Genomic DNA, 12,654 nt, shown 5'->3' on the forward strand with positions numbered 1-12,654 from the left:
CAAAACGTGATAGAGATTTCAAATCAAATCCACAGCACATGCAGATCAACCACGTGAATCTCATACAGGCCTCATGAACGCTTCTCAATGAAAGTTTTCAAAACCAACATAAAGCAACCAACAACTCTTTGCTATCTTGTTGTTATCGAGCAATAAATATACTCCTGATGGTATTTCGCACTGAAAAGTGACTCATGTTTACCTGATCCAGATCCCTCCCCTTTATGATTCCCTCTACACTGATAAGAGAACAGCAAACACATAGACATTTGGCCAAATCTCAGCCTCTCAATCAGTCTGCTTCTGAAGAGTCCAAGATACTAATTATCAAATTAAATACCTCCAGTTCAATTCCAAGCAACTTTCGACAACAACTTCTTGAAGTCATCAATGTGATTCCAGCATTCAAACTCCATATACTGGAAAGGAAAGAGTAACAGATCCAAGAGGACACTGATTTGCTGGAGTATTACGAGTTTTGGATGGACGCTGAGTGAATTGCTGGTCGACTTTTTTTTATTTTATTTTATGGTGTGCTGTTGATGCAGGCCGAATCCTGACTTTACCATGAAGATCTCTGGGTCGTCTCTTGACCTGAGTGTGACAGAGTATGGAATAACCCTGGACCCGACATTCACCATGCTGGAGTTTGACGGTCTACGTGTTCTGCCTGTACAAACAGGTATGTATCTAACCTTTGCTCTACTGACTCATTACCCAGTTATTGACTCCAAATTCAGCGGCCAATTCTGTAGACAAGCCTCGAGGATGTTTGAAGACCCCGCTGACAAGAGTAGATGAGATCAGCTTGCTAGTTTGGTGCTGGTCTTAGTTGCTTAGCTGTGTAAACTAGCATGGGCTTTTATAGAAATTGACCCAGAAAGTCTCGCTAGTTTGGTTAGTTGGTCACTGGCATGCTGTTTAGGAAAAATAAAAATGTTTTAAAAGGCTAGTTTTGAGCCTTTAAATAAATACTTTTTTTGTATTCATGTTACTTTTATATGGTTTTAAAAACAAAGGAAAACACACTTCTGCTGATTTCAAGACAAGGTTGAATTTAATTAGTCTAAAACTGTAACCGTGTGTGTTTACATATCTTAAACTTGACTTTATTCCTTAAAATGTATATTTTCAATGTAGAATGTCCATACAATATGCACATAAGTTATCAACGAGTTCTTTATGAATCTTCATAATTATTTTAAAAGCAAAAGTTTAGTATTTTAAATACTATAAAAACAAAACTGTAATAATATTTACTAAAACAAATAATACCAGTTATGATAACTCTTTACAATAGTCATTGATATATATATATATATATATATTTTATATAATTATATATATATATATATATATATATATATATATATATATATATATATATATATATATATATATATATATATATATATATATTAAAATTGTTTTTTTTTTAATTTATTGTTTAAAATATATTTTTTATATTTAAAATGATTCTCAAAAACTATCTGCTTACAAAAATATGGAAATCATGAAACTTAAAAGTATAGTGGATATGATTTAAACTTTTCTTATTATTAGTTGTATTATTAATTATTAGTAAAATTATTGTTAATTAATTCCAACACAATTGTTATTTTAAAAATGCATTTTGAAATTAACAATAACTCAAACTAATTAGTTTGTTAACTAATCAAGTTAACTGTTTGTAACAAATTAAAACCTTTTGTGCAATTGTAACCAAAATATTAATGAACAAAAAAAAAATCTGAAATAAAAACCAAGAATTTAGTTCTTTTACAGTCTAAAAGAAAAGAGTTATTTCAAATCAACAGTGGGTCAACAGTTTGTGCCTTTAAATAAATACTTTTTTTGTATTCATGTTACTTTTATATGGTTTTAAAAACAAAGAAAACACACTTCTGCTGATTTTAAGACAAGGTTGAATTTAATTAGTCTAAAAATGTAACCGTGTGTGTTTACATATCTTAAACTTGACTTTATTCCTTAAAATGTATATTTTCAATGTAGAATGTACATACAATATACACATAAGTTATCAACAAGCAATTGAGTTCTTTAGGAATCTTCATAATTATTTTGAGAGCAAAAGTTTAGTATTTTAAATACTATAAAAACAAAACTGTAATAATATTTACTAAAACAAACAATACCAGTAATGATAACTCTTTACAATAGTCATTGATATATATATATATATATATATATATATATATATATATATATATATATATATATATATATATATATATATATATATATATATATATAAATTAAAAACACGATTTTTTTTTTTTATTTATTGTTAAAAATAATTTTTTTATATTTAAAATGATTCTCAAAAACTATCTGCTTACAAATATGGGAAACATGATACTTTAAAGTATATCTATATATATATATATATATATATATATATATATATATATATATATATATATATATATATATATATATATATATATATATATATATATATATATATATATATATATATATTTCAAGTTGTATTATTAATTATCAGTAAAATTATTGTTAATTAATTACAAAAAAATTGTTATTTTAAAAATGCATTTTGAAATTAGCAATAACTCAAACTAATTAGTTTAACTAATCAAGTTAACTGTTTGTAACAAATTAAAACCTTTTGAGCAATTGTAACCAAAATATTAAAGAACAAAGAAAAATCTGAAATAAAAACCAAGAATTTAGTTCTTTTACAGTCTAAAACAGAGTTATTTCAAACCAGCAGTGGGTCAAATGTGGACAAACCCAACTTTGGGTTCAAAACAAAATTTCAATCAAGAATTGCGCTTTTACACTAAAAGACGCTAGGTTATTTTAAACTGATATCGAATCAAATATAGACAAACCCAACATTGGATCAATTATTTTAACCCAATGATTGGGTTTGTCCATATCTGACCCACTTTTGGGTTAAAACAACCCAGTGTTTTTTGGAATAATACTACATTCTCATTCATCCATTCATTCATTCGGCTTAGTCTCTTATTTAGCAGGGGTCACCACAGTGGAATGAACCACCAACTATTCCAGCATATGTTTTATGCAGCAGATGCCCTTCCAGCCACAACCCAGTACTGGAAAACACCTATTCACTCACGCACTCATACACTGCGGCCAATTTAGTTCAATTCCCCTATAGCTCATGTGTTTGGACTGTGGTGGAAACTTGGGCACCTGGAGGAAACCCACGCCAACATGAGGAGAACATGCAAACTCCACACAGAAATTACAACTAACCCAGCCGGGACTCGAACCAGCAACCTTCTTGCTGTGAGGCTAACAGTGCTAACCACTGAGCCATCGTGTTGCCAATGTAATAATACATTCGCCCCAACGAAATTGAAGAAACGAAATCAAAATCCACATCGCTGACCTAGTTAACCATCCTTGATCACACTGAGCAGCACATCTCACTCTGGAGACCAGCTTTCCAAACACAATTTACACTTGTTGACCAGCAGAGTCTGTCTTTTCAGCAGCGGAGCCTTGTTGGAATATGATTGATGTTGCATTTGAGTTGCGTACACGCTGCATGCACGGCTGAGTTGAAACATAAACACACAGATAAATGTTTAAAAGAGGCCTGTCAGCAGTTTGCATGCGTGTCTGCTGCCAATGAACATGGAGAACTGAAACGCAAGCCAAGTAGAGCATGTGTTGAACCGCTCTCGTCTCTAAACTCTTCCATACTCAAGTGTTTAGCTCATTTGCTGCACAAAGCCAGGCGCTAAAAGTTAACTTCACTACGACATTAGCTGCTATAGCATGAGATGCTGCTATTTCAGTTATACAGCGCTCAACATATACGAGTACACAAATCTCTCATTTAATATTTTCTATGGGAAGCTTATATTTGTGCATATACATTAGATTAGTCAGTACTGAAGCCAAATCTTGAGCTAATCTAAAAAAATAACTAATGAACACGCTCCAAAATTAGTACAACCAAATGTATAAGTTAGGGAAAACATTTATAAAAAGAGCAAAATTCAAGAGAGACAAAAGATTTAATCAATTTTGTTAAAATTTTGTAGTTTGTAACCTTTATTCCAATATCTTGCATGAATTTAAGTATATTATCTTACTATTTCTAAAGATGTTCAGTGACTAAAATATTATTTTAATAAATAAATCCACTTAATAAACCTGTTTCGTTTAAATGCACCAAAATACACTCACCGGCCACTTTATTAGGTACACCTGTCCAACTGCTCGTTAATGCAAATTTCTAATCAGTCAATCGCATGGCAGCAACTCAACGCATTAAGGCATGTAGACATGGTCAAGATGATCTGCTGCAGTTTAAATCGAGCATCAGAATGAGGAAGAAAGGTGATTTAAGTGACTTTGAATGTGGCGTGGCTGTTGGTTCCAGACGGGCTGGTCTGAGTATTTCAGAAACTGCTGATCTACTGGGATTTTCTCGCACAACCATCTCTAGGGTTTACAGAGAATTTGAAAAAGAGAAAATATCCAGAGAGCGGCAGTTCTGTGGGAACAAATGCCTTGTTGATGCCAGAGGTCAGAGAAGAATGACAAGACTGGTTGGAGCTGATAGAAAGGCAAGAGTAACTCAAATAGCTACTTGTTACAGCTGAGGTATTCAGAAGAGCATCTCTGAACGTACAACACCTCCAACTTTGAGGCGAATGGGCTACAGCAGCAGAAGACCCCACCGGGTGCCACTCCTGTCAGCTTAGAACAGGAAACTGAGGCTACAATTCACACAGGCTCACCAAAACTGGACAATAGAAGATTGTAAAAACGTTGCCTGGTCTGATGAGTCTCGATTCCTGCTGCGACATTCAGATAGTAGGGTCAGAATTTGGCATCAACAACATGAAAGCATGGATCCATCCTGCCTTGTATCAACGGTCCAGGCTGCTGGTGGTGGTGTAATGGTGTGGGGGATATTTTCTTGGCACACTTTGGGCCCATTAGTACCAATTGAGCATCGTGTCAACGCCACAGCCTACCTGAGTATTGTTGCTGACCATGTCCATCCCTTTATGAGCAGTGTTTCCATCTTCTGATGGCTACTTCCAGCAGGATAACCCACCATGTCATAAAGCGGGAATCATCTCAGACTGGTTTCTTGAACATGACAATGAGTTCACCGTACTCAAATGGCCTCCACAGTCACCAGATCTAAATCCAATAGAGCACATTAGGGATGTGGTGGAACAGGAGATTCACATCATGGATGTGCAGCCGACAAACCTGCAGCATCTGTGTGATGCTGTCATGTCAATATAGACCAAAATCTCTAAGGAATATTCCCTTGTTGAATCTATGCCACGAAGGATTAAGGCAGTTCTGAAGGCGAAAGGAGTCCAACCCAGTGCTAGTAAGGTGTACCTAATAAAGAGGCCGATAAGTGTATATGACCTATAGTCACTGAGAAATTGATAAAAATATTCATTTCCAAAATGGCGTGTACTCATTTATGTTGAATACTGTACATACTGTAGAAGAGGACTTTTGAAAAGCCTATACACACACACATACACACACACACCACTTCAACCTGCTCCAGCTTTCCATTATAATCTCATTTTCTATAATCATCAGAAGCGCTGCTGATTCAGATATGCTGGATCCATCTTAGCAAAGCACACATGCGTGGGTGCCAGAAGCGTTGTGGACTCTTAATATAATATAACTGCCCTTTGAACCCAGAGGCGTTCTGTATGTTAGAGTGCATTACCTCTCTGAGTGGCTTTAAAGTGCTGAGTGTATTATTTGCATACATTAGGCTTTATTCTTGCATCGGTTAAGTGAAGATGTGATGTTCACTGACTTGGGATGGCAATCACATTTAATGCAACACATGAGGGAATTGAATTAGGTTTTTAGCTAACGCTGCAAAAATGACCCAGATGGCGTCTTTTCACTGACCTGTTTAATTGAATGGAGTTTCTCTTTTGCAAAGTAATAAGCACAGACACTCTGTCGCCGGGCGGATAATCCACTTTCTGATTGGACACAGTTAGAATTGCGGTCATTAGCATCAGGAGTGCGCAACAGGTGGACTGTCTGATTATTATTATCAATGTTTTTAAAACCCAACAGTTGGGTTTGTCCATGTTTGACCCAACTTTGTGTTACATTCATTCATTCTTTTTCCTTCGGTTTAGTCTGTTACTTATGAGGGGTCGCCACAGCGGAATGAACCGCCAATTATTCTGGCATATGTTTTACGCAGGGGATGCCCTTCCAGCCACAACCTAGTACTGGGAAACACTCATACACACACACATTCATACACTACGACCAATTTAGTTTATTCTATTCACCTATAGCACATGTGTTTGGACTGTGGGGGAAACTGGAGCACCTGGAGGAAACCCACGCCAACACAGGGAAAACATGCAAACTCAGAAATGCCAACTGGTCCAGTCAGGACTCGAACCAGCAACAGTGAGGCAACAGTGCTAACCACTGAGCCACCGTGCCACCTTCTGATGAGATACGGTGACCTAATAAGTTTTAATTTTAGCTTTTATTTACATTTACACACTAAATAATGTTGGATTAAAAAAAAGCCAAATTCATTCATTCATTTATTTTCCTTCGGCTTAGTCCCTTTATTCATCAGGGGTCGCCACAGTGGAATAAAATTACCAAAAAGCCAAATTGGGTAAATAAATATAACTTAAATTAACTTGCAAAAAATAAATGGACAGACTCAATTGCTGTGTTAAAGTATTAAAATAAATTTTAAAGGGCACATAATTTACCTCTTTTTTATGATTTAATATTAATATTATGGTTCTTCTGAGTGTGTCAGTTTAGGTTCAGTTTAAAAACAATTCAGATTTTTTTATTATAATGTGTTAAAAAGTGACATGTTGGGGGCGTGTCCACAGCTCGCTGATTTAGGGGTGTGTTGCTTCACATGTAGATTAAGTTTCAGCTTCCCGCCAACGTAACAAGGGGGCGGGGCCATGAGCTCACCCGCTCTGTGTTTGCAACAGAGTCAGACAGGCAGACTGAGAGAAGGAGCGAAGTGAAAGGATCAGCAATCAGTCGTACATGGTTTCTATCAGGGTACACACGTCAAGTTTTGAAGCGCCGTTGTGTGTACCCCGATAGAAATCTGTGTTTAGAATTCTAAAATGCATGGCGCTGTGTCAGGTGCAGCTAAGATTACAGGGAGCTTGTGTGATCGCGAGAAATGCAAACGGCTAAAGTATAAGGTAGACTCAATAAGAAGTACACATGTTTGCAAACCTACCTAAAGATACAACCAATAATTCCGATTAGAGCAGTAATGTGGAGAATATTGATCTTGTGTTGAGCCCAATGAGCCTTGCATCTAAAAATAGAGCTAGGGTGTTCCTTTAGTGATATCGCTTCGACTCTCGCTGAAGATGGCGGACGTGAATTAACAAACTGAGGATATGATGACGCGCCTGTCAATCAATATTGGTGGGCGGGGGGACCGCACTCCTATGTAAAGTCTGAAAACCGCTTCAATTGGTCCACCGTTTTTTATGTTGTTAAATTGAAAAAAAAAGCACTGGCTGTGCTTATATCACCCCAATATGACGGTCTATACACCATACATGCACATATGTCTGTCCAAACAGCTTGAAAAGTAGATTTTTTACCATAGGTGCCCTTTAAGGCCAACTTTAACCTAATGACTAGGTTTGTCCATATTTTTTACCCAAATTTGGGTTGAAATAAGAGCATTTTTTGTGTGTATGTAAACATTGATTAGTGAGTGATCTTCAATGAGAGTGTGTCTTGTTGTGTGTCACATGCAGGTATCCTTTGCATTTAGTCGTTTAGCAGATGCTTTTGTCCAAAGCCACTTACAGTTGAGGAGGCATTCAGCGATAGAACAAGAAGAGGCAATACACACAACAAGTGCTTATTATACAAAGAAACTGTTAGTGCTCGGAGAATTAAGGGCAATGTTGCCAGATGGGGTGGTTTCCTGCATAATTGGGCGGTTTTGAATTTGATTGTGAGGGTAAAAAACAACAGAGGCGGGTTGAAAAAAATTGGCGGTTTTAAAACAAGCGCCCCAAGAGAACCACGCCAACCTAACCAGCCCCATGATAGTCTTTAACTGTAAACGCGGTTATTTGTGCATTTGGGTGGATTTTGGACAGCTTTTGGGCTGGAATCAGTCAGTTACAGCTGGCAACACTGATTAAGGGCAAGCATAAGGAGGGGAGAGTGTTTTGTTAGCTCTTTTTTCAGAAAGAAGAGTGCTTCTACAGGTGGTTTGTCAAGCCCACTCACCTGTGTGAAACTCACTTCAAAAATAAACTATGTTTTTTTGTTTGTTTGTTTCTTTTTGAGATGTTGAGTGATTGTAAGAACATGTCTGGTGTAAGTTTTGGTTAAAATGACACAATTGTGTTTTCTACAGGTGGTTTGTCAAGCCCACTCACTTGTGTGAAGCTCACTTCAAAAATACACAATGGTTTTTGTTTGTTTGTTTGTTTGTTTGTTTGTTTGTTTGTTTGTTTGTTTGTTTGTTTGTTTGTTTGTTTGTTTGTTTGCTTGCTTTTAAGATGTTAAGTGACTGTAAGAAAGTGACTGGTGCAATTGTGCTAAACTGGTTCAAGTTTTGGTTCAAATGACAACATCGTGTTTTCTACAACTGGTTTGTCAAGCCCACTCACCAGTGTGAGGCGCACTCAGAATAGCATTATGTTGAGGTTGTCGTGTGGTGTGATTTAGTGTGGTGGAGAGAAGATGGGGTTCTGGTTTTGTTTACAGAGGTTTAACACACTCAATAGAGTGTATCCAAATGTATTCGTCAAATAAAGTATGTGTAAAATAGAGGTGAAAAAATAACAGAGAACAACAATAGTGCTCTGGAAGTAAAAAAACTAAGTTGAGAAGATGTGCATGACAATCGCAGCTTTGCTCGTTCATGTTTGCCTTTTCAATTACACTGAAAAAAAAAAAGATTCATCAGACCTAATCAATTTTTTAAGGTAAGTGGTTCCAAACAATTGATTTGGGCTGAATTTCAACAAACAAATTAAGCTGAACATTACGAAATTTAACTTGTTTCAAGAGTTCACACTTAGCTGATAATCAATAAAGTGTATTTGGCATGCTGTCCCGGGAGAGAGCCTTGAGCTCGTAATATCCTCGAGCCCGGGGCTCCCTTCCCTTAGAAGGGCGAGAGGGGAGTTCGAGCTCAGGTAGGTTTTGAGAACTCCCCTGCTTGTCGCCACGTGAGAAGTGTAAACTAGGGTTGTTTTCGGTGATAATTTGGTTTAGTCGATTGGCTATGGTTTATGTTTTTGGACGGTGAGAGGAAACCGGGGGACGCGAAGGAAACCCACGTGAACACGGGGAGAACATGTAAACTCCCCACAGAAACACCAACCAGCCCAATAGGAGGTTGGACCAGCGGTGTTCTTGCTGTGAGGCAACAGTGCTAGCCACTGGGCCACCGTGTCGCCCTATTGGAAAAAAGGGGAGGAAGTAGGGGTGAAAGGGGGGGAAGCTTCAAGACGAAGATAACTGGATTGAAAAACTCTGATTATTTATAATGCTTCCGTAATCATCTAATGGGTCAAATTACGGAGCTAATGAGGTGCCAGCCGTGTTGATCATAAGCACGTGATCCTCTCGAAATTAGTTTATAAATAAACCACACTTAAATTCAGCCCATTAAATAGTTTGCAACCACTTACCTTAAAAATAATTGTAAATCCAATGAATCATTTTCTTTTCAGTGTAGATTAATTGCCCAGCATAATATTTTACAATATTTCTGTCTTGTTAACAGAAGATATTTCTTTCGAAAACACTGAAAATTTTTACTGGCCCCAAACTTTTGAATGGTTTTGCTAATGGACTTAAACTGCTTGTGTTTCCCCACTCTCTTTTTCCATCTAAGATCCACTAATGCCAGGTCATGCGCCTACCTCAGTCCCGCTGGCGGTGCCACAGCAGAGCAGTGTGAGTCTCTGTGCCATCTGTGCAGACAGAGCCACTGGAAAACACTACGGAGCGTCCAGCTGCGACGGCTGCAAGGGCTTTTTCAGGAGGAGTGTGCGCAAGAACCATGCCTACACCTGCAGGTGAAGCCAGCATCACATATAGTCGAAGTCAGAATTATCAGCCCTCATGAATTATAAGGCCCCCTGTATATTTTTTCCCTAATTTCTATTTAACGGCATGAAGATTTTTTTAAAACATTTTTAATTTCTAATAACTGATTTCTTTTATCTTTGCCATGATGACAGGATATAATATTTGATTAGATATTTTCAACCCAGCCTCATTCTGAAAACGTAGTTCCGAGGACATTTCTGGAGACCGCGAATTATGTAGCCGGAGGTACGTATGGCTGCATTTCGTTTTGTAAGCGAACGCTGCGGGGCGGTATGACGCCGTTCCTTTTAGCGCTCGCCGGCTGACCGCTTACCTTCGTGTGGAGGGCTTTCCCACCGCAACCAGTTTGTCCGGTTAGCTCGTCTTGTGCGTCGGCAGACTCGAGACGCAGAGAGGAGCTGACCATGATGACGACGAGCAGGTTCGAGTCCGCGGAAGAGCGGTTCCAGAAATCAGGTAAGACTAAAACAGAATCCAAGAAATAAAGCGAAGAGGTTCATAACAGGGTGAGAGTGTGGTAAAATCCGAAAACGTGGTAAAAAAAAAAAAATTGGACGAGGGCTTTTCTTTTTCCGGATGGCTTTTGTAAATCGTTGTTTGGGTTTAGGGCGGGCGGGTCAATCGGTAAAATTGGTTGGGTTCAGGGAAGGAGGAGGGTGGGTCGGCTGGCTGATTGGCCGGTCGCAGAGTCAATCATTCAGCCAGTCGGACAGACAGACGTTCGTTCGACAGCGGCCTCTGGTGGGTTCACGCGAGAACAGCGCGGGCGCGAACGGCACTCGCAGGAGACGTCCGAGAGGCCAAAAAGGCGCACACAGCAGCCTCTCGCAGATTCAGAAACGTCCTCTGGACTACGTTTTCAGAATGAGCCTGGGTTGGATATTTTTCAAGATACTAGTATTCAGCTTAAAGTGACATTTAAAGGCTTAACTAGGTTAACTAGGCAAGTTAGGATAATTAGACAAGTCATTGTATAACAATGGTTTGTTCTGGAGACAATCTGAAAAAAAAATATTGTTAAGGGGTCTAATAATAATGATATATAAATAACCTTAAAATGGTTTAATAAAATTAAAAACTGATTTTATTCTAGCCGAAATAAAACCAATAAGACTTTCTCCAGAAGAAAAAATATTATCAGAAATACTTTGAAAAACTCCTTGCTCAGTTAAACATCATTTGGGAAAGGAAGAAAAAATTCACAGGAGGGCTAATAATCTTGACTTTAACTGTACACATGCAGATCACACTCAGAACTGGCTACTACACTGGATGTGCTGCCTTTACCAAAATTAACCATGGCTTTATTATAGTAAAAGTGTTGCAAGCATGTTTTGGTGATACTCAATATACAATAAAATCCAGTGAAGGATATCATATTGACACTAAATGAGATACTGTTGTTACGAACCCCTATTTTTTAAGGCTCGTCTAGGGAAGGGGTTAGCAACTTAAAAGGACACAGAACTCAGAAGTACAATACTCTATTTAGAGACCAGAAAATAAGTGCCCTATCAAAACAAGGTGGCAACAAAATATAGATAATAAATTAAACAATATTTCTCAATCGAAACCATTACTTAAACAAACAAACAAACATACACAAAACAGAGAACGCATAGATCAACAATGAATTAAATAAACGTCAACAACACCAGTCAGTCAGTCAGCCGACAGTGGCCTCTGGTGGATTTACTCGAGAACAGCAGGCGCGAGAGAAATTTGAGATCTCAAAAAGCATACACAGCGACCTCTGGTGGATTCGCAAAAACAAAACCTGCAAAAAAAAGTGCCTCCTTGGATGTATTTCGTAATATATAGTGGTACGTTTTCAGATTGAGCCTGGGTATTATTTGTAATTTCAGTAATAAAAAAACACACTTTGTGTCTGCCCCCTTTTTGTACTTTGTTACTGTCAACTCTGTTATAGATTTATTAAAAAGTTCAACAATAAGTTGAACAAACAATTAGTAACAGAATCAATTCTTTCCTGTCACATTTTAGCATTGTTTTAATTGCTATTTCACATTAATAACGGATTACGTATACTTTAAATGATACATTTGTTGTATGTCATTCCAATATAAGAAAATCGAAGGGATTATATATACTACATATACCAAAAATGAAATGTTATTTCACGGAGACTCACACACACATCATCCTTGTGGCAGGAGTCCATCTATAAATGATCACAGTGTCCTATAAATAAAATAAAAGTCATCTGTGGCCACTTTCATCAGAACTTGTAAGAGCACGACCCCAAGTGTTTCATTGGATCTGTTGAAATGTGAGAATTGCAGCAGTCTCGATATTTTTCTGTCTTTATGTGTGTGTGCGTGTGTGTGAAGGTTCAGCAGGCAGTGTGTGGTGGACAAAGACAAAAGAAACCAGTGTCGATACTGCAGACTGCGAAAGTGCTTCAGAGCCGGCATGAGGAAAGAAGGTGAGCACAAGAAATAAAAGAAAGTCCATTTCATTTTAGTTTACGGTGCAGTTTAAAGAGTTTCTGCAAGGTCACAGAGCTGC

General features: G+C 37.6%; 1 protein-coding gene across 2 annotated transcripts in view; it reads left to right on the top strand.

The window, feature by feature from the left end:
- The first annotated feature begins 256 nt into the window (after positions 1 to 256).
- Positions 257 to 12,654, top strand: part of hnf4b (hepatic nuclear factor 4, beta) — a 34,626-nt gene continuing 22,228 nt past the window's right edge. Inside the window, exons 1-3 of one of the 2 annotated variants that reach the window (XM_056462389.1) lie at positions 257 to 682; positions 9,908 to 10,091; positions 12,477 to 12,571. In XM_056462389.1, coding sequence (XP_056318364.1) covers positions 568 to 682; positions 9,908 to 10,091; positions 12,477 to 12,571 — 394 coding nt within the window. In that variant the 5' untranslated portion in view covers positions 257 to 567. The remainder of the gene's footprint in view (positions 683 to 9,907; positions 10,092 to 12,476; positions 12,572 to 12,654) is intronic. The other variant, XM_056462388.1, reaches the window with a different exon arrangement.

The sequence above is a fragment of the Danio aesculapii genome, chromosome 7 (assembly GCF_903798145.1).
Source record: "Danio aesculapii chromosome 7, fDanAes4.1, whole genome shotgun sequence".
Classification (NCBI taxonomy): Eukaryota; Metazoa; Chordata; class Actinopteri; order Cypriniformes; family Danionidae; genus Danio; species Danio aesculapii.